This window comes from Coturnix japonica, chromosome 5 (assembly GCF_054131305.1).
Source record: "Coturnix japonica strain WE chromosome 5, WE-NBRP24, whole genome shotgun sequence".
Taxonomy (NCBI): domain Eukaryota; kingdom Metazoa; phylum Chordata; class Aves; order Galliformes; family Phasianidae; genus Coturnix; species Coturnix japonica.
This window is the reverse complement of record NC_140667.1, coordinates 27149808-27171796: the sequence shown is the minus strand read 5'-3', so window position 1 is coordinate 27171796 and position 21989 is coordinate 27149808. Positions and strand designations below refer to the sequence as shown.

General features: G+C 43.8%; 2 protein-coding genes across 2 annotated transcripts in view; both read right to left on the bottom strand.

Moving 5' to 3' along the window:
• SLC8A3 (solute carrier family 8 member A3) overlaps nt 1-14533 on the bottom strand; it is a 119033-nt gene extending 104500 nt beyond the window's left edge. Inside the window, exon 1 of the mRNA XM_085548950.1 lies at nt 1008-14533. The gene's annotated coding sequence lies outside the window, so the exon portion shown is untranslated. The remainder of the gene's footprint in view (nt 1-1007) is intronic.
• A 3597-nt stretch (nt 14534-18130) lies between these two features.
• The window catches only part of COX16 (cytochrome c oxidase assembly factor COX16), a 31574-nt gene continuing 27715 nt past the window's right edge, over nt 18131-21989 (bottom strand). The window contains exon 4 of the mRNA XM_015864720.3: nt 18131-18502. Coding sequence (XP_015720206.1) covers nt 18386-18502 — 117 coding nt within the window. The 3' untranslated portion in view covers nt 18131-18385. The remainder of the gene's footprint in view (nt 18503-21989) is intronic.

The following is a 21989-nucleotide window of genomic DNA, read 5'->3' as shown; positions in this document are numbered from 1 at the left end:
GCCAAGCAAAGAAGGTCACTGGCCACCCTGGCTCTACACTCTGCCTGTTTATTATTCATTTAAAAAGGTGCAAAGTGGATTACTTGGGCAGCAACAATTCTCCAGCTTCCATGGCACTGGATGGAGCTAGTGGCATGGGTACATGCAGATGCACACACTGCTTGGCTTCCACCAGTGTCCTAACTGGGCTGAGCAGGTCAGAGAACTTGGATAGAGACAAACCCTTTAGTTAGAATACAAAGCTAAACCAAAGTATTATGGGCTGAGACGAAAGGAAAAGTAACTCCAAGACCATGAAGCATTAGTTTTCCTTTCCCCCTTGCTTTAATGTGATGGATCACCTGACAATGACAGGCAACTGTTCTGACTGACATGTACATCCAGGATAAGGGAGAAAGGAAATTGGATCTGAGGCTCCGTACTGTATTTTAGCAAGTTCTGGAGTCACCAGAAAGGGCTTCTTGGGCAGACTGCTAATGCCATCACATCCCCTGCAGCAGCAGACATGCAGTTGTGTGTTCAATTTCCTGCCATCACTCGTTGTGTCTACCACGCAGCCAAAGAGCAGGAGTGTGAAGTGTATCTGATCTAGAGATGTACGTGAGTGAGGCACAAGCTCTGGCTACAGTAGAAAATTGAACTGTTGATGAAAACTATTTTCAACACGGAGCCTCCCCCTCTCCTCCCTGCATACCCTAACCTGTTGTTGGCCAGGCCTGAAGCTCACAACTATCATCACTTTCACCATGAAATTGGTGGATTTCTGTAATAGTTGCTTTTACAGCTCAGCCTCTTTCTGCTGAGTGGAAAGATCTCTCAAAGGGCACTGGGGCCTTTCCCCCTTCCCATCCTCCATTCCCCACTTGCTCTGTGCTATTACAGAGGTAACACACTGAGCAACAACCTTGCTTCCCTTTACTCTGTCACCTTCTGCAGCCTGCAGGAAAGGCTGGTTGGTCAGCTGAAGGGAAACAGAGAAACAAGGGGGACTGTAGCAAGACAGTTACTTTTGCTAAGATAGAGTGAAGACTCCTTTGTATTCACATACAGGATGAGGCTCTGCCGTCAGGACATGAGGAACCCATTCCTGTTGAGGTCTTTGCTAGGTCCTCAAGCAAAATCACACAGCACACTTAATCTGCTAGGCAGGAGGGCACTCACCCAGAAGAACCATGAGACCTGTGGGTGGAAAACAGAACTCTATAGGAGCATGGGGCACTATGTACTGGATTCTACCCTGCTGGTATTAGGAAGGAGATGAAGCTTGTGAACCCCACACAGAAAAAGGCATTGCTTCTGGTGTCTCATCCTGAGCTGAGCACACACAGCTCCATGTGCCAGAGATTTTAGAGTCCAGACTCTCATTTACAGCCCCCACCTGTCTTTGCACTACTAGAGTACAGCCTGGATCAGTCAGATGCAATGGGTTTTACTCAAATACAGCCAGCACTAGGCAAAATACCCAGGATAATTCATGAAAACAATGAATTTATTTTACATCTATGGACTGGACAAGCATCTGCCTGTGAATAAGTCTAAATTGCATTCCCACTGTTGGGGATCTGCACTACAACCCCCTGAAACGCCACCCTAGCTGAAAAATTCACCCAGCAATAATATCACTTGTCTCGCTGGCCCATCAGGCAGCAGTGTAATAGACAAGATATTGACGCAGCAACCTGATGTAATCAAGAGCTATAAAAGGCAGAGCAGTAAATCATTTGGATGCAACAGCCTGCGCACTTAGCTGTTCTTTATGTTTTCAAAAGCATCCAATAAACAAAATTGCATTTAACTATTAACAGTCACACAGGAATTTTCCTCACTAAACTTGTGCTCTTGCAGACGCAGATAGTGGAAGGGAGGGAAACAAGGCAGGGAAGTAAGTCAAGAAGTGTTCAGAATTAAGATATATTTTTCTTCCCTACAGGCAGGTTATCTGAAGCTTACCTCACAGTCAAGCACAACTCCTGGAAAAGGCAACTCTCACTGCTCCTGAGGTTAAGGAGTCAAACACGTCCTCCCCAGAACTCAGCATTCTTAGAACTGAGCATCATGCATGCTTCCAAAACCTGAAATGAGAGCTGCAGCACAGACAGCTCTGACAGAAGCCTGTACAACACTAACTAGAAGCGAAGAGTCAGGTCTGCCCCCTTACACCTCAGTTAGGACCAGAACCTTGGCAAGTTGCATGGGCAGAGGTGGTTATGCTGATGTCTATGTTACTTCTGAGTGAGACCTGCTGATCTCAAGAACTGTGCATTCAGGGAAGTTGGAGAAATGCACACAAGTGGGACTTCAGAAGAGGTTCCTGCTGGAGAACCATGAGGCCAGTATCCTCCACATAGTAAAAAAAGCAGGTCGCAGAGTCCCCTACCTGTCAGGGACTCAGTATTTCAGCATACGCATGGAATCACAAAGCCTCCTTAAAGACTGCAGGTATGGAGAAGCACTGTTTTATTCCAGCCCAGGAGATAAGTTTTACTTTTCCTCTGCATCTCAAGGCTCTGGTTTCCAAAGAGCATATCAGTCAAGACATACAGAAGGTAAATACAATCAGTAATTCCTATCTGTTTTTAAAGTGACTAAAGAGACAGCTCAGGAGCTGGAAACAGCTGTAGGTTGGGCAGAAATGGAGGCACTTTCTCAGCTGCTTCTGTACCAGAATTCCTGAGAACCAGCAGATGACTGAGCTATTCCTTGCTTACTTGGCCTCCGTAACGAGGCAAACCTTGAGTCTCAGGCAGAAAAGAGCATCAGCACTTCAGGTTTCCTTCCAAACCCTGGATCACCTCATCAGCCTTCTCCAGCTAATTTGCTGCAGGTGATTGCACAAGATGAAACCTGCCTGCAAAACCAGCCAGGTCTCACAGTGGGTGTTTGGTGGCAAGCGCATCTGACAGCTGTGGAGCTGCTTTAACTTACCCCAGCTGAACATTTTTCCCATTGGCTGACATTTAACTGCCCTGTTTTTTCCAGGATTTATCAAGAACTCAGGCAGTCAAGGTGACTCATCCCCAGCTAAGCCAGAGGAAGCAGGAGCTGTCACACTGTGCAGTGCTCTGGCTGCCCAGGGGGGCTGTCAGTAACACAGAGTGACCAGACCTTATTAACTTGGATATCAGCAGAGTATTGCAGGGCATCAGTCAGGCTGGATGGACCCCTCCTGGGTAACAGAGACATAAATGAGGAGGAGCCCCTCCCTGTGTTCTGCAGTGGGAGATTTATACTAATGCAGCAGCAAAACTCAGGTTTGTACAGAGCAGCACAACTGGCTTGCATGGAGCTACCCCAAGATAAATAGGAAGAAAATCCCTAATTATAATAACTTAACAAGTAACTTGCTCCTTCCCCCATTCTTTTCCCTTTCCTTTATATCTTGTCAGTCTTACTGTCAGCCTGCTCGTGATTTTCTTGACTTTGCAGCGCGTGTAGACTGAGGATAAAGCTTACAATGTGAGCAGAATTAGGGGCAGCAAAGCAGTACTCAGCACAGCCTGGAGCAGGAGGCACGTGGTCAGCAGCATGTCCTGCTTTGCTGGGCTTTGGAAACACATACCCGTGTCTGCATGCAAAGGTTTTTCCACCATGCCCCCCCTTCCTTCCCCTTCTGGTCCCACTGCCAGGTCTGAGCCAGCACACCTCTAACCAGGGGGCAGCAGGAGGCACGGAGAGCAGCACACAGCAGGGCCAGCTGTGGAAGACATCAGACCAGCCCTCCACATCCTCCAGATCAGTAAATACGTGCTCCCGCATGGGGATGGGACAGAGCCAGCCATCAAAGCACGGGGTTACTCCAGGGGCTCTGGGACAGCACTGCCTGTCATTAATATGCTTGGTACAGCACTAAAAAGGGAAGCAAATGGGATGGGAGGCCAGAACAGCAGCCTTGATGTAGGGACATGAAAGGAGACATTTGCTATCAGATCAGAGATTAGGAGGTGCCACGACAGAAGGAAAAAAAAAAAAAAAAAAAAGAAGAGCTACAGCAGAGGGTTCAGCTGCTGAACAGCCATATGATGGGCACTGGAAAGAGCTGCTGCTCCCTCAAAGGCACACACACTGCTCTGCCTCTCCCTGCATTATTACAGTTGTTGTAGAGGAAGGAGATGGGGATGAAGCTGTGCTCACGCTTCAGAGACAGAGCTGCTAAAAGCCATGGAGAAATGAATTGAACGCACAGGATGAATTGAGCAATAACACTGAAGTGACACAAAGTTTGTCACTGGCATCTTGGGAGTGGGAATTACTCAGTGTGGGCAAGCTATCCTCTGCTCGAATAGCGGAAGCTGCATTTATAGAGCAGCTTGCTCTGAGAGGCAGATTAGTCCCAGAAAACTGAATGCAGCTCTCATTTCGTGGGGCAGGAATCTTCTGTTTTGGCGTAGTGCAGCACAAGCACCAGCTCCTAAAGTAATCTGACACAAGTGCCTGGGTTCTACTTAAATAGTAGACATACTGTAGGTGACACCACTAAATTACTGTCCAAATCAGATCAAGCTTCACTAGGTAGATAATAAGGAGGGAGGAGCAAAGCCCCAGAAAGCAGTGTGCACCAGCCATGATGCAGTTCATCTTCCCAAAGAATCAAATAAGATCTTGCCAAAACAACACAAACCACCCACAGCCACTCCATCCTCCACTGAAATGAAACAGGCCAGAGGAGCACCGCAAAGATGTAATTAGCTGCAACAAACACACCTGCTTTAGGACCAGAGGTGAAGAAGGCAAAATCCAAATAGCACTGGGAAATATGATTTTACAGATGAAAGGAAACCCCCACCACTGGGACTTAGCCCAAGATTGCTCCTGGAGGCTCAGAGGGATTTTAGGCCTAAAGGTACACACGTAGGCCAGCAAAGCTAGGCAGGAGCAAAGGACTGGGTGAAGTCAGGTTCCTGACACTGGGTGGTGGGAACAGTGTTCTTGAATACAGCTACCTTTTTGTAACTTCAGATTTTAGAAATAATATTTAATATTTTTTAATTGGTCTGATTTACTTCAAGCAGGACTCTTTGGCCTGAGGTAGGGATTATACTTCATGATCTTACACAGCGTGGCTTGTGCATGCAGACAGCCTGGAGGAGGCACAGCTCTCTTCCAAGATTTCACAATGACACTGACTTCAGACCAAAAGAACCTTGATCAATCCCCCGTGCTTCATTCGCACAGTTCACATACCAGACACCACCTCTTCTTGCTCCACTGGGCGTACTCACACAACCCAGACTCGAGAGGAACAAGATCTGCTTCCTAAATTTCACCACAGCTTATAGCTTCACATTGATGGACCAAAGCAAAACTCTTTGCCCAAAGATGCCTGTGCTCTAGGAATGGAGTAATGAGGTAAAAGGAGTTGAATAACTTGACCAGCAAGTTGTTGTTGGTCCTCGGTGTTGCAGGCAGGACCCATGACTAGAGCTTTTTGCAGTAACCAAAGGTACAGCTCATTTCTGTGAGGCAGGTACCACCCTGAACTCCCAAACCCACTGCCTGGCCACCTTCTGTCCCTGCAAAGTAAGTAGAGAAAGATCTGTCCATGGGAGCAGGTCTGTGGCTGGGTTCTGTTCTCCCAGTACGTCCCATCTACACTGACACCTTACTGAGCCCAGAGGTGCAGGTGTGAGCCTCAAAAGCACCAGTCAGGGGGGAAAAAAGTGCACTGCAAATAGACCTATAAGAGAAAGCAGGCACACGAAAATGTGAACTTGCTTTCTCCGAGCTCTGGCAAATTGGCACTGAAAAAGAAACATGAGTCATTAGAAGTAAAGGATAAACCTGTCTTTTGTATTAAAAAAAATCACACAAACACTGAAAGCTTTTAGCTTTCTCAACCTGCATTCCCCATCCTTATAAATATGGTTAATGGAGACATAACGTTAAAGCCGTAAGAGGCAACAAGTGGAGACCACAGCAGGTGATCCCAATGCATTAGTAACACAGTACTTACTCCTTTACAAGGCAATACACCTTCCACCTGGCATCTCTTGTGCCTTGGCCAAGCATTGCCTTAAGTTACAAGAGGACCTGGGAACATCTTCCCTGTGGAAGTGTTCTCTGGGAGGCACCAACACTGAGGAGCTGGCTGATAGGTGAGGACATTGCTTGCAGACATAATCAGTCCAGACCCATCCCTCTTCAGTATCTCTCCATAATACCTGCATATTTCAGTTCTGCAGATGGGTGTCTCCAGCACAAGGCTGTGGTTTCAGCAGCTATCACTCCTTTGTTTGTAGCCTTCAATACTGGTTTACCACAAGGGAGCAGCAACTTGCATTCCCCAGTGCTTTCCCTCTGGGATGCTGATAGCAATTTGCAGAAACCACTAGAAGGGGAGGTATGCAAAGGCTTCACTCCACACAGCTGAGCTTGCTAAACATCAAACCATTCTTAGTGGGGCAATGATGCTGGGAGACAGCCCCACCAACAGCTGGGCTGAACACAGATGTAGCTGGCTCCTTCCAAACACACCCATGAAGGGAAAAAAAAAACCTTAAAGAATGGCTTGGGTTTGGAGTACGTTCAGGATTTGTGCCTGTGTAATATTTAGCCCCTCCAGTTCTATTTGTAACACTGCAATGTTCCTAGTTTTTAAGATTACTTCTCATACGGGTCTGTACCCCCTATGAACCCCCATCCTGTCCCTGTTATCTTCTGGTCCCAAGGCTGGGTATGTGATCTAGGCAGAACAATGTGAGAGCCGAAACAGTGGTGAGAGTAATGAAGCACGACAGCATGCAGACCCTACAAATAGTTAACTTTCAGCACACAATTCCTAATTACATACTTAAGGGAAGCCTAGAGTAATTTAGCAAGTTAAGCATGTAATTCCACTTTAAATGATAGGCAAGTCCCTAGAGCAAGTGCTTATGTGTGCATGGGGCTACTCCCTGAGTGCCACGAGGCTCCCTGGGCATCTGAGAGGTCACACTCCAGCCACCACATCACTCTGCACACCACCAAACTACAAAGCCTCTCTCTATGCTTGTGGGACAATCCCAAGTCACCCAGAGCAACCATTTTTGCTGTAAGAGGGGTTGATGGGAGACAGATGCAGCCTGATGTGGCTGGGGGCTGCCTGGCCCTAGCTACACACCGCACCAGGCAGCCCAAGAGCCCCCAAGGAGCCCTGCCCCTCTCCATCTGCCTGCACAGCTCCAGCATCCAGCTCACCTCCTCTCACCCTGCTGCACAGCTGTGCTGAAAGGAGTGCACAGCACAAACCTGCCTGCTTCTTAGTTTCAGCATCTATAAAAGGAGGTTAAAAATAGATTCTAAAGGTGGCTTCCTATCTGGAGATCCTTTGATGAGTGTTGTGCAAATAGAAGTTGTTGTCACTAACAGCCAGGTAAGATGAACAAAGAAGTGGGGGAAGACCTGTGCTCAGCTTTTTGATGGGTTTCTTGCGTGGAAAAACAAAGATCTATTAAAGATACCTCCCGCTGCTCAGAGAAAAACAAGGAACAGTGCTGCTTCACTTCTCATCACACATACCTCAGGTCTTTGGGTCTCCAAAGTCCTTCGGATCATCAGCTCCTCCACAGAGAAAGGAAAAAAAAAAAAGAGGCAGAAGAAATCACTGTAGCTTAATTAATTTTACGGGTGGCTGTCATGCAGCAGGAGGTAGTGTAAACATATGACTGAAGGCTTGGCAAGCTGGAGAAACATCACACTTCAGCTCATGTCAATACAACAGAGAATGGATTGACTACGATGCTCAAGGGAAGAATCACTAAGAGGTGAGGGCTGTCAGCTGCTCTCAAACACGTGAAAGACACCCCCAATACTAAAACCTGTTTAAAAGCTTCCAGCACTAATTTCATATCCACCATCTCAGACAGACAACCATCCTTAAGCAACTGTTTCCTCCTACTTTGCTGCCTCCCAGGATGAAAACATCCCAACGTGCTGAAAGAGCTGTGCAAGGCTCTCCTTTGTTTCATACAGCAGATGCCAGCACACCTTGTCAGAGCTTAGTTGGAGGCACAGATTCAGCTGGGGCAGCTGGGCATCTTCCTCCACCACCAATGAGGCTAACAGCTCAGGATGGAAGGCTTCTCCCCCAACTCTCCCACGTTCTCATGACACACTCTGGGACTCAGCACATCACATCTTCTGCATCTGTACAAGTAAGGAAGACCACAGCCATTGTCAGTGATTGCAGCGATCTCCTTTCTACTATCAGCTAAAGGGAACAGCTAATGGCTTGAGCTGCTTGCTAGCACTACCAAGGAATTTATCTGGTGCAGAGGATCATTTATCAGGGCACTGCATAAATGCAGAGAACTAGTTTTTACCCCTTGCTAGCTTAGGAAGGGGTAAAAATGAAAAGTGGGAAGAAATAGCAATTACCCCCTTCTTGTATTTATAGCAGAGTTATGATGTGATTTGTCTATGATAAGCAGGAGGAGACCATGACAGACCTTCTGTATCTCTTTCATACTTCCTTAGGAAGTAGGAAACAAATCTCTTTCAAGAGCAGCAGTAAGTGATTTCTCCAAGGTCATCAGTCAGTTCAACCTAGACAGCACAAATGCTCATTGGCATTTCAGAGGTGAACAGCAAATAAACGTCAGTTTTTGAATAGATTCCCTCCTCTCTTCCTTGTGCTAGATCTGATTTCTCCATATAGAAAAAGGATAAAAGAAATAGGTATTGCTAAGTAGCTTCCATTAAGCTATGTGATGTCATGTTGTTGGGGCTGCCCTACCCTCCAGGCAAGACAGGGACCTTGGAGTCCTGACATCCCTGGAGGTGCTCAAGGTCAGGTTGTATGGGGCCCTAGGCAGCCTGAGCAGGCAGGTAGGAGCCTTGCCCACAGCAGGGGCTTGGAACGGGGTAGGCTTAAAGGCTCCTTCCAACCCAAGCCATTCTATAACATTATGATCTTAAAGCACCCTGCCTGTGCCAGATGTATTCTGGTTGGATATCATCTGGAGTGTACAGTCACCTGGGAAGAAACCCAGAGATGCATGAGGAAGTAAGCTGAATGGAGCTGAGAGCGGGTGCAATATCACTGTGCACAGCTCGCGTGCAACTCAGTCAGTCCATTCAGAGCATGGCATTTCTCTTGGTAGAACATGTCCTCTCCCCACTTCCTCCGCTCTAATGCACTGATGCTTTCATTTCCAAAGGTGACATGTTTACAAGAATGCTAAAAATACACATGGGCCTTTATTCTTCCCTCCCTCCCCCTGCCTCTGGTAGAACAGAATTTCCAGCTTTCATGTTAGCAATCAAACAGTGATTAAATCTGAAAGGTGTTCTGGGGGCCAAGAGTACTCATTTCCTTTCATTATGTCCCTCCTTTACGCAGCATAACATACCAAGGCTCACACAGCCCAGCCTAGCTCTTTGAATGACTACGAGCCCTTTCCCCCAGCCAAAGGGAAAGGATACCATTCCCTCTCCCACTCTCCAACATTAACCACGCCTTTCTGCACATTAAGAGCTCCAGGCTTGTAGAGTTCAAACTTGGCCATTTCAACTACTCTTTGAGGCCAGTACAGCCTTTTCCATGCCAAAAGACCAAGGTTATAGCAGACACAGAGTAGGGCTTCATCACATGCAGCAGCCTGATGTTCCCCCAGAAGAGGAGCCACTCAGTGCATACATGCCAGAAAAGCCCTGTCAGCTGCTGCAGGAAAGGGCCTCAGAAACCAGACAGACTAGCACTTAAACCCAGAAGACCTCAGATAACAAGAAGGTGATCATAAAAATCCTGTTTTTCTTGCTCCAAATGCTCAACATACTTGTAATTCTACACAACAAGAATAAACACCTCATTCAGCCTATGGATAAGACAGACTTTATGCAAGCAAGCTGCTTGAAACGATGGGAAAATAGTTAATCAAATTTCAGTTTATTCATGTAACATTAGATCACTATAAACTTTTGTTAGCTTTCAATGCTTTCACCTCTCATCTGAAACATTTTCTTTCTCTGCTATGGTTTGAGAGACATATCCAACTAAGTTGCAGTAATTCCTGCTTGTGTGTTAGGTATCCAGAATAGAAGCCTTAATTACAGGCTGGAAATGCTATAAATTGCAGGCAATAGGTCTCAACAACAGTGGATCAAAAGGGAATGAAAGCCAGCAACATGGTTGTTTTTGTGTAAAACCAGGGCACATTAGGCTGGTACAAGTCCTCAGATGTTAGACAGAGAAATTTACCTCAAGCAAAATACTATGCAAAGGATTTATGTCTTCGGAAGATTAAGAAAACACAAACACTTCTACTTAGGATATACCTCTAATCTGTACACACAAGAGCCACACAACTGAAAGGCACTTCTGTCAACGAGTGCTCCAAAGTAATCACTTCCAAAAGTTAATAGGAAAAATTGATGGTTGAAGCATTCTAGCACTTGTTTTGGGGCTCCCAGGTTTTTTATTCCTTTAAAATCATGTATTTACTTAAAATCTCAGGAAGCCCTTTGGAAGTGGATGCTCTGCAGCAGCGTGCACACCTCACAGAGCAACTCCATTACAAAGTTAAACACAGAGGACACCTTTCTGTACAAAAACAGCACACGCAATTTATGTTCTCATTCCTGATCAGGGATCGTTTGAGTATAAAATTTGTATTAAGGGATAATGAGTTACTCCTTCGGGAAACGCAGAAACTTGAGTTACCTCTCCAAAAGGAAAAACAAGGAAATAAAGAGGAAAATGGAAGACTGCCTTCTGAGTGACTGCTTCATGACAGGAACTAAAAATTCCTTCATTTTAACAGATGAACACAGTGACACATTCATATGTGAGCCAGGCTCACCACCACACACCAGGAGGAGGCTGTGCTCCCACAAGGACACACCGCTCCTCCCCGAAGGACTCTTTTAAGAGACAGACAGAGATTGCATGCACAGGATACATGGCTTATTATATATCCCCACCTTTCCTTTTTTTAGTAACAAGATGGTCACCATATCATTTTACAGTCCCCTCCAGAGATAATACATATGATTTCCTGTTCCATAAGTGACTGAGGGATTACTGGGTAAAAATAAAAACCCTTGCATATTGCAATTACACTGATGCAACCATATAATGCATTCCATACAAACCCTAAGCTAGGATCCCTACAGAAAGGGCACATTACCCCAGACTCTGATAGAGGTACCACCTCCAACTGCAGTACCCAGCATGGGTCATAGCTCAGGCAGGCAAGACATGGAAACACCCAGTGTCACCGCAAAATCCCAGACTAAACAGCATTCAACTTCTTTTTAATCAGGGCCATCAAAACCTTCATTCTGTTCTGCCTGCTTCTTTTTTATTGCAAATTAGTATATCTGTGTACAAAAGCCTGGACTGGATAAAGTCTCCATGAACTAAGCCTGGCTGGTGATTAGTCTTCCCTGTGGGTGTTCAGGTTTGAATTTAGGAAGTTTAAGAACCACCAAAACTAGAAAAATATGGGAGTATTACCACTGTATTATCACCATGGTATTGTAAGGGCTTCTTGGGTAAGAGACTTTTCTTTTTAGCCTGGTCACAGAACATCAGCAATGGATGAACACAAAGCCCTTGTGGGGGGACTTACCTGCATTGACTTCTAAAAAAAAAAAAAAGATAATAATTAAAAAGAATTGATTTCTAAGACACAGGTCTCCTATGGAGGAGGACTGACAACAGTTACAGATGGGAAAGAGCCAGTAAGTCACTGAGTCAAGACTGCTGCAAGTCCCCATAGAGCCACACCAAGGACAGTCCAGGACTTGGACTGTGGCTGATCTCTGCCAAAAGGGCAAGAAGTGGCGATGGGATGAGGACAAAAGTGACCAGCAGCTGCCTCAGTACACTCTGCCAAGGAGAGCCAGGGCAAGCCTCCTCAGAGCAGAAGTTAGAATTTCTCAAGTTAGGCAGATGGTTTTTGATCTGCTCTTATTACATAATCCTGAAAAGTCTGTACCCAGTTTTCTACTGTCCTAATAACGCCGTTTTGCATGTTACAAGAAACCTGAAGCAGCATCAATAAAGTATTCTCACAGGGCCAGTTTGCTGACACGCTGTTCATGCTTTTGCAGTACACAAGGTTATCTTTAATGGCAGAAAATATCTTTTTATTGCTCCCTGTTGACTTGGAGGAGATAGATCCGCTGACCTTACTGCCCATGCAACTTGCGCTCTGGCTGAAGGATGTTCTAAGCAAAACTTTTGCTTCTAAAGGAGGCTGAGCTGTCAAGAAACTCAGAAGCATTTCAAAAGAAAGAAGAAATTTAAAATAGTGTCAACATGCTTTGATTTTCAAACTTCATTCAGAGCCTGTAGCCCCATTCACAAGGCCCAGAGTTCATGACTTTGTTATTATTCCAGCACAACCAATAAGCACATTTGCACTTCACAGGGAGCACACCAACAAAAAGTACTTGATGAGAAGTGTGCAATCTCAGACCTTTGTACCAAGAACACGTTTGCATGGCAAAAAGCATTTGCAGTGGGGTAGATAGCCAAACAGCAATAAGACTTGCCCCCCATATTGAACAAACTATAGTCACTTCAAGTATATGAACATGAGTAGGACTGGAGTCTTTCCACACTTAAAAACCACTTCATTGCTGGACAGGTGTTCTGCTTATGAAGAAGCAGAACCACTTCCGACAGGTTCTTGGCAATACCAGGTAAAGTGCTTGCAGGTAGGCCAATAGACATAAAAAAAAGGAGACTGGAACTCACCCAACTGGTGAAGGGGCTCTCTAGCAATGCAGCACTCCTTCTCAGGAAACAGCCCACGTCCACGAGATGCTTTCCCGTCAGTAGCTGGCCCTTATATGAGCCCAGGGCAGCTCCCACCTGGGTCTACTCCTTCTGCTCATGTGCAGAGCACAGGTGCAAGTAACGTGCCTGTGCTCCCCCGGCCAGCCACATCCCTTCACCAGGTGTTCAATCACCAGCCCAAGCCCTGACTTAATGGTTCCCCTCCAACAAGTAACTTAAAATGATAGAAAACCTACACCTATCTTTTACACATGGCTAGTGCCCTTTTGAGACTATGAAGAATAGTTTCGGGTTTCTTCTTATTGTATTACAGCATATGAGAATTCTGTTTGAAATATTTAATATGAAATGACATAATTTAAGACAAAATGAACAGAAATCAGTTAAGGTTACAGTTTTAGTGAAAGGAGGGAGGCAGAAAGACTTGTTTTCAGACACATCTCAGCTGATGTAAATCAAATGTCATCAGCCAGGAGAACAGAACATTGGAGACAGTACAGAAAAGGTCGTCTTACCCAATTCCCCTGCCAACTGCAAGCATGCAGCTTACCCCATGCAGGGTGGGGTAACACTCCTGTGCACTGCCACGTGGAGTGCAGCTGCACATACACTGAGCATGAAAGACACAGATTCACCAATTAACTGAGAAACTGACAGCAATAGTTGGTTAAAAAACGTATTATAGGATGTCATCAATCTGGTTGATTGACACTTAGTAACTTGTTCATTGAGAGGGATTTATGTTGTTAAATCACTCTTTCTGAGAATACGTTTTTATTTGTGAAAAGTTTTGGAAGCTGCTGAAACTTTCAGTGTTGATGTTCTTTTGACCAGAAAGCCATGCTTTTAAGACCAATGGCTGTTCATTTCCAAAGTTAAGCTCCTCGAGAAAATCAAGAATGGGAAAACACAAAAAGCAAAATAAAACATCACTGTTCACTCAAAACCATTTCTAAAACCACCACCTTTCAAAATATAATACTTGGCTTTTCATTCTGAGTTGAGACAGAGTGTTTTTAAGTCCAGAAGTTTTCCCCGAGGCAGAAATGATTTTCCTTTTTCCTCTACCCAGAGGGACCAGTCAAGAAAGAACACTCTGTTTTCTACCACTATTTTTGTCCCTCAGCTTTTCTTTCCATCCTTTTTAATTATTTTCTCTTAGTTCCTTTCTGTATCCTTCCCATTTCTTTTCTAAAATGCCCTATGTACTGTAAAACAGAAGAAACTTGAGCTGGAAAGCCAAGATTCTTTGCTCTTTCTCTCCTCCTTTCCTCTGTTATTCAGAGGGAGTATGAAAAGAGCTATATTAAGCTGAAATTTTATTCTGCTGTCCTCTATTCAACAAAAGATAGTCCACTAAAGCCACTAAATCACAGATAACACTTCTCTGGGCAACATTATTAGGAGCTGACAGCTGGTGATGGATGAAGATCTCATCTTTTAAAGAAAAAAAAATACATTTAATTTCCTTTGTACATAAAATAGAGAGCACAGCATTGTGTATCTAAAGATAAAACGAGACCCAGCGTATGCAGGGTGCCATACTTAAGGCGATATAATAATGGGGCTGTGTTTCAGAGCTTACATTTTACAGGACATCTTCAAATTAATTTAGAAACCACCATTCTTCAACTCTCAATAGACAGTGAACACTAAAAAAAGCAGAGGACATTTTGCGATCAGCTCCATTAGAAATAAGCAGCGCAGAGCCTGAGATGTTACTTTCTGGGAAGAGCATCGGGAGAAGGGAGGAAAAGAATGCATTTAGAGGACAGACTGATGGCTTTCTCCCTGATTATTCCTGGGATTAAGCAAGACTCCTGGGAGCCAGTGGGCCTCCCCAAGGCTGACAACGGAACAGATTTGATACAGAACACGCACAGTAGAGCCGGTATCGACGCCAAGGATTTCATCTGCCACCTTGAAAGATGGCTAAATGTTAAATTAAGTACAGCTATTTGTCCATCAAGTAAAGCACCTCAAGCCCGACCCCAAGTATGCTGGGTGAAAGCACATAAATTTCTCCAGCGGAGACAGGTAATACACAGTGCTGCCTTATTGCTAGTTTGTTTATTTTTTCCCTCAAATGACCTGTGACCATGACACATTCTACTTTTCACATTTGCAATGTATAACTGTATTTTACACGGCCTTACTGAAGCACTAACAGCTGCTCCTTCAGCTGAATTTAATTTTAGCACACCTCCCAAGCAGGACGGAGATGGCGAGGATGAAACTTTAATTACCTGTCTGTGCTAAGGAGGACTTTAACTGCACATGTTCAGCAAGAAAATACAGTTGGTCTGATTCCAGTGGTAGGAAAGACTACTTCAGTTCTACTGGGGTATGGAAAAGTTTAAGAAAAGCATCTGTATGGAGTTCTTGTTTCTATGTCCAGACTTCGGATGCCTCTGGCTGCAAGTCCTCATAGGAAAAGAAGGCCCAACATTGAGCAATGACCTTGCTTTGAATACAAAATTGTAGTTAGCTAGGCTAAAATACAGGGGACATTTACTGAGAACCCTTCTCCAATGAAGAATGAAAAGAAACTTTCCACTGAAAACACTGAGAAAAAGAAGCCTCTCCAAAAACAAAAGTTTATGGAAAATTCCGTGCTCATCTTCAGGTCAAAATGGCTCTTTTGCTTTCTCTAAGCCTCTAGACCAACCCTTTCTTTCCTTCTTATTTTTCTCCAGAGCACATAAGAAACATTGCTTGAATCGAAGGATAATACTTAGGTTTTCCTCTTTCATACAAGAAAAGCCCATAGAAAACACTGGAAATCAACATGCAACTTGTCCTGGGCTCATGCTGGAAATTCAAACACAGCAACTTAAAGCAAATCCAAGATTACTGAGAATTATAAGAATCTATGTACGTACCTCAGAAGGTGAAACATACCGCTTTAAGTTTCACCTATGAACACGTACATGCAGCTGAGAAAAAACTTCCACTGAACACTCACCTTTAAATCACTCCAGGCTGCTGCTTCTCTGTGCAGAAATGGGTTTCTCCCAGTCTGAGTGCTGAGCGCTGTGCACATGTTGCTGCCAACACCAATCAGTGCTACCGACCCTGTTTCTCAGCACTGCTCCCCACCTGTTGATGGCGTGTATCTAAGGCATTTTTAAGAAGTTTCTGCATTCTGCACACTGGCTTAAAAGCTCCTCCACTCACCTCTCATTAGGTCACTCCAAAAGTAATGCCTATTTGTTTCCATGCAGACTATAACAATTGCAAAGAGCACAATAACACTATTTGATAGAGCAAATTCTCAGCTACAGAACACTGTTTTTCACCACAGTCACCACCATTAGCCAAAGAGCTGATTGAGCAGCTCTTCATTTTGTGGTATCACAGCTGTGCACAGCCACCCAGAATGCAGCTTGTCTTTTTCACTGCTGTCCCCACTGCTGAAACAGTGCTAGCAGCTGGGAACCATCCGGCTGGATACTCACAGGTGCTACACTGAGCTCACAGATTCACAGGGGCTTGGAAAGGGCCTCTAGGGACCACCCACCCTAACCCTCTGCTAAAACTCTCCTAATCCAATATTACTAATATGCCTGAAAAAAAATTCAGAAAATACATGGGTTATTTTCACTGTGTGTGACTTGGCCATGAAGGAACATGATACACATAAGGGCTTCATGAAAGAGAAATATCTTTTCCTCTTCCCACGAGAGAAGAGGTAACTTTTCCTATGCGCTGCCCCTAGAAATACATTATTTCAGGGGTAGTATTCACCCATAATGTGAGCAAGTGTTGCAAGACTGGGAGCTACTGATTCCTCACCATCTGTAAAATAAAGGCAACTTCAGTCAAGGCTAGGAAAGGAAGACACTTCCTCTGGAAAAGAAATAAGGAATCTGAAGAATCCACATAAGATGGACCTATACCACACAATGTAAGGAAGCAATTCCAGGGGCCCAGCTAGTACCTTAGCAGCCACTGTAGTGCTAGTGTTATTAGGAGCTCTAGCTCAGGGAAGGCTGTCACTGCACTTACTGCACTCTGAGCAATCAATCTTGCTGCTGCCAGTGGAGCTGCACCAGAATTTGAATTTAGGAGCTGAAGAGATGCTTAGCAAGCTAGGTAGTTTGAGTTGCTCTTTATTTGTCCTATTTTATATCTTATTTGCCTAAGAACATCATATTAATTTCTAGGTAAAAAAGAATGTAGAAACAATGAAATGTTCCTTCTTCTCCAGTTGTAGCAAAGCTTAATGTCCCCATATTCTAGGTTTTTATAATAATTTCCTTATAGCATATACATTTGCCTTGCCTTGTACTGCTCCTCTTGGTCCTCTCATGGTTATTTACTTAGAAATAAAAATATATGTTTCTGCACAGGGAAACACACAAACACACAGCTTGTTCCATCTAAGATACACATTCTGATGGTCTTTACAACTCTGTCAGGAGAAAGCCTGAAGAAGACAAGGGTAAGACATTATACTTACCACTTTATGGCTTGCTTCTCAAACTCTTCAAAAACAATGTAGATTCCTCTTCCTGAGAGAAAGACTGGACCTTACCACAAGACACTGTAAAAACTACATGTTGAGGGAAGATTTACATGAGCACAAGGAAGCTACCCCTAAATAAAGCGTCCAAAAGGACATTTGGGTTGCATTTGACAAATCCCCTGCAGAGAGAAAAACCACACATTTGTGATTCCCCAAGGTTTTTACCTATAGGCATCAATGAACGCTCTGAATCCAGAACCTACTGTTAATCTGTGCTCTAGTGCTCCATTCCTCTGAAGAAGTATGTCCTCCTCTAATAGCAAATCAGTAGCAAAGACAAAAAGACATTTCAGAATAATTCATCAAAAGGGAAGCATTTTTGTGCATGTGCACAAATATACATGTAATCATACACATAAGATGTGCTTTACCACTACACAGTGCTTCAGGAAGATGCTGCCGCAGTGCTTGCTCACATGAAAACTGCACAGGTCATGGTAACTTAAGCTGAGAAGCTCCAACACAAAGATCCTGCCTGCATGCAGTGACAGTTAAACTAATAAAAAAATCAGCCCATGGCTAAATAAACACTACTTGGCCAATTACCAGCTGACACTGCACACGCTCCTGTGCAGACAAGTTCCTGAAAATGAAACACAATAATATTATTTAGCCAAAAACAAGCTCACTGTTTCCAAACAGTTCATATGCCTGTGGAGTCCTTTCCAAGCTTAAGAGCTTGAAGTCACCCCTTGAAGTCAAGGGGCTCACCAAAGCAGCACTTATCTGGTCACACACATCAAGATGACAGCACTGTTGTTTTCACTGTAGCACTGAGAAATGACTCTTGAAATGCGAACTCTTGCTGAAGCACCTCACTTTCGAACTGCAGTAGTCAAAAAACAGTGAAAAACGAAAACTGTGATATTCCCAAAATCAGCTTTTTTTTTTTTTTTTTTTTTTTTAATTGAGAACTCTCATATACAGCCTATGGAATTCTGTGCAAACAGATGCAAACAAAGAACTTCATACAACATAGTGCTTTTTGGTTTGATCTCACATTTGGTTATATACACAGTGGCATGAATGGCTCATGGCAATTCCTCTATCCCATATCTGTTCCTGATGCTGGATTAGAAGATAAGGTAGTCCAGCCTGAGACTTGGTTCTGTAGGCAGCAATGCAGACTTGCTCAATCACTGTGCCTTGAGACGGGCAGCCTCCCGCCGCTGCTTCTGAACCGTCCTGGAGTCTTCCCCCAGCTGGGGTCCTCTGATGTTCTCCCAGTTATTCAAGTCAGATTTTTCCAATTTCTGCAGATAAACATCAAACAGAAGTGTCACCTTGAAAGCATTATGATTTAAAATATGCATTCATCTGAATTGTTTTCTATTTGCACAAGACATAGCATCACCATCAGGGTGATGAACTGTCACCAACCCTCCAAAAGTTGTTCAAGAACAAAGAGAAATAATTTGGAAGTATTCATATAGCTACCTAAATTATTAAGGTGGGCATTACCGCTACTGCTTATACAGATAAGGAAAGGTAGAACAGGAAAACCTACAGCATCTGAATGTGACTGAAGGCATTTTTGTATTCATTCTTTCTTCGCTCACCTTGTTTTCCAGATCAGTTCTTCATGTGCAAGTCTGCCTAGTGCTGAGTTGGGAGCGATAAGCATTACTGTAGCTGCATCGCTTTCAGTAGTCACCTGAAGTATTCTGTCAGCACAGATACAACCCTTGCTGGAAAAGAGGAATCATCCAGCACTATGAGAGACAGTAACAGTGCAACTCCCTCAAATCCATGCAGTTTCAACTGAAGAGAAATGCACGACACTTTCTGCTGCCCAGCTTTATATGGTACTCAACAGAGACAGGCCTCTCACAAAGTCATACACAGGATGTGCTTACTGGCCAAGTAAAAACTAGTTAGATTCTAAATGATCTCCTTACCTATTCCTATTATCCCCACTCAGATGAGGCACTCACCACAGTCTTTATCGAGCCTGAGAGGAGAGCAAAAAGGAGGAAGAGGAGCCCCTCTAACTTCACCCATCAAGTGCTGCTGTTGAAGAAGCTGAAGTCAAAGTCAAACTTCACCTCCACAGTCCCACTGGAAGAGATTCAGAAGCACCCAGCAGGTGCAGACCCAGAGCCCAGCCCCACCCTATGCTCTGTAGATGAGAGCTTGCTCTATCAAACAGTGTTACTGTGCTCTTTCTACTTGCTGTAGTTTGCACTGAGATAAATAGGAGGCATTGCTTTTGGAGCAATGTATATACTTAACCTGAGCTTGTAGTTTAATTTGCATGCTATCAATTATCCAAAAAAAAAAATAGCAAATACTGAGGGACTTTTAAAATGGCTGCAGAACAATTCAACAGCAATAGCAGACCTGCCACTACGAGTTCGTGTTATACAAAAGTTTTCTGCCACTTCTACAATTTGCAATGAGGTTTGTCAGATATCAAAAGAAATGAGGCAGCACTCAACAGGAGATCTATGAGAACACACACACACAAACACAGCAGACTTTCACGAGGTAAAAGCAGCTGAGTTTCTCATACAATGGAGCTGTCACGGGTCTTTCCGAAGCACGGCCCTCACTGCTTTACACATCTTACACCTAGCTGCTATTTGATTTCAGATGGAAGGGATCTGAGCTGACCTAGGAGAAGGAGGGTGCTGAGGGAAGGTAGGCGTCATCCGATGCAACCAGCAGCTATCCACTCTGCAAATTCTGACTTTAACACCTGATTCAAGTAGAAGTTTCAAGGAAACTACACTAAAAATAACCTTGTGCTCTAGCAGATGGAAGGCCTGCTGATTTTATTAAGCACAGAGGTACCACGCAGCTGTGAAGTTCTAAACTATTCCCAAGGGTGCTCAGCTCACCGAGTTCAAACAAGAGACGGCATTTAAAACATATACCACAAAGTTTGTACCCAAAGATACACTATATAAGTCTATCAGGAGAGAGATGCATACTGGAGAACCTTACCAAAAGCTTGTATTAAACTTCACAATGGCTTTTCAGAGAGTTTTATAAAACTCTTCCAATGGAAAGAGGAGAAGTACCTGGAAAACACACCATGATGTACTGACAGAACAAAGCTATCACAGCTCTCTGCAGTAAATTCAATTGAGATCTGTGTAGAATTCTCTTTTTGTCAATTAAAACACAAAGAATTAAAGAGTCTCCTGAATGCAGAAAGAAGCATTTTTCTTCTTTAATTTCTTTGTATTTACATAAAAGAAGGCAACTTCTTTCCCTCTTCTGATTAGGTGCCCGAGCCATGCCACGCTGTTAGAATTCAGGCACAACGGTGGTGTTTCTTCCAAGTGAACTGAACCTGGTTGGGTTTGTTTTATTTTTTATTAACTTCAGTTCTTTTCTTTTTAGCCACCTGTACTGTGCCCACCTAATTTCACCATAAAGACAGTAAACCACTTCCAGCTTTTACTAAATCCATGCAGTCTGGCAGTTTTAAAAGTGAAAAGCTTTTTCTCCCAGTCAAATGTACTAAATAGTCAATCATTGGAGACTACAATGAAATGTAATCAGATCAGACCAGCCCCACTTTCCCTGCTCATCTCAAATAGCCCCAGGGATAATGAAAATTAGCTGTTTAAAGTAAGATCAGTGTAGTCCATTAAATCTACTGATTCACTTCCTAAATCAGCTAAACTGCCTCTTAAAAGTACAGGACTGACAGAAGCTGTAAATCCAAGAAAAAATGCAGTGATGTAGGCAGGCACGGTGAACAAAAAAGAACATTCAACTCTGCCACACAGCTGACTTTTAGAACTTTAGTTAAACAGCCTTCCTGGCACCAGTGCACCACCAAGGACAGAAAGAAACCTTCATTTCCGAACTGCTGGTTCAAATATCTGTCTGCTTGGTTAATAAGCAAAAGCCATAATCCTCTATCAGCCTTGCAGCAAAATAACTTTTTTCTAAAGAGTCTGAGTTCTACTCCTGCAGGATCACTGTCATGCCACAACAAACCCAAATTGGCCAAAATGCACTTAGAGCCTTGCTGCAGTGATGGACTTAATTCAGAGTTGCCACTTGCAATAAACGTTTGGCTGTAGTCTGCTTCCTACATGTGAAAGTCCTGTTTATTGCATAGCGCATTGCAATAAATTCTGTGATGAATGCCATAGAAGGAAATGACTCTAATTCAAAGAGACAATTATTTCCCATTATTATAGTAAGCAACCCCATTTGCAGATAAAAGCTTAGCTAAGGAAGAACACTCTATGGCTGAGAGAAGCAATGAAAGAAGTGCATTAAACCTGGCCGTTCTTGCTAGACTGTCAAAACAGCTTGAAGTCCATGAAGGATAGATTGAGGAACTCCATTCTGACATGCCCTTAATAAAATAAACAATTAAGGAAGTTAGTTAGAACTACATGGTTACACAACTTTGCCATGACTTCCTCCTTCACTCTTAATGTGAAAATCTTGAAAGTCACACTAAATCTCACAGAATAAATTGCTATTTATGCATCACAACCACACAGCACCCAGGATGGACTTTGGGGTTCAAAGAATTTACAGAGCACTATGAAAAAAGTCAAGAGTGCTCAAGCTGTAAGGGTCATTTGCTTCATCGTTTTTTCCTTCATCAGAAATGAAACTCTAAAACACTCAATATACAAAGAACAGCATGAGTGCAGTATTACACCTGCAAGATCAAACGTCCAAAATTCATCAAATTCCACAGTCAATTAACCACTGAAAGCTGAGCTTGGCTGAAGGAGCCGCAAGATCTTTTGCAGTGCAAGAGTG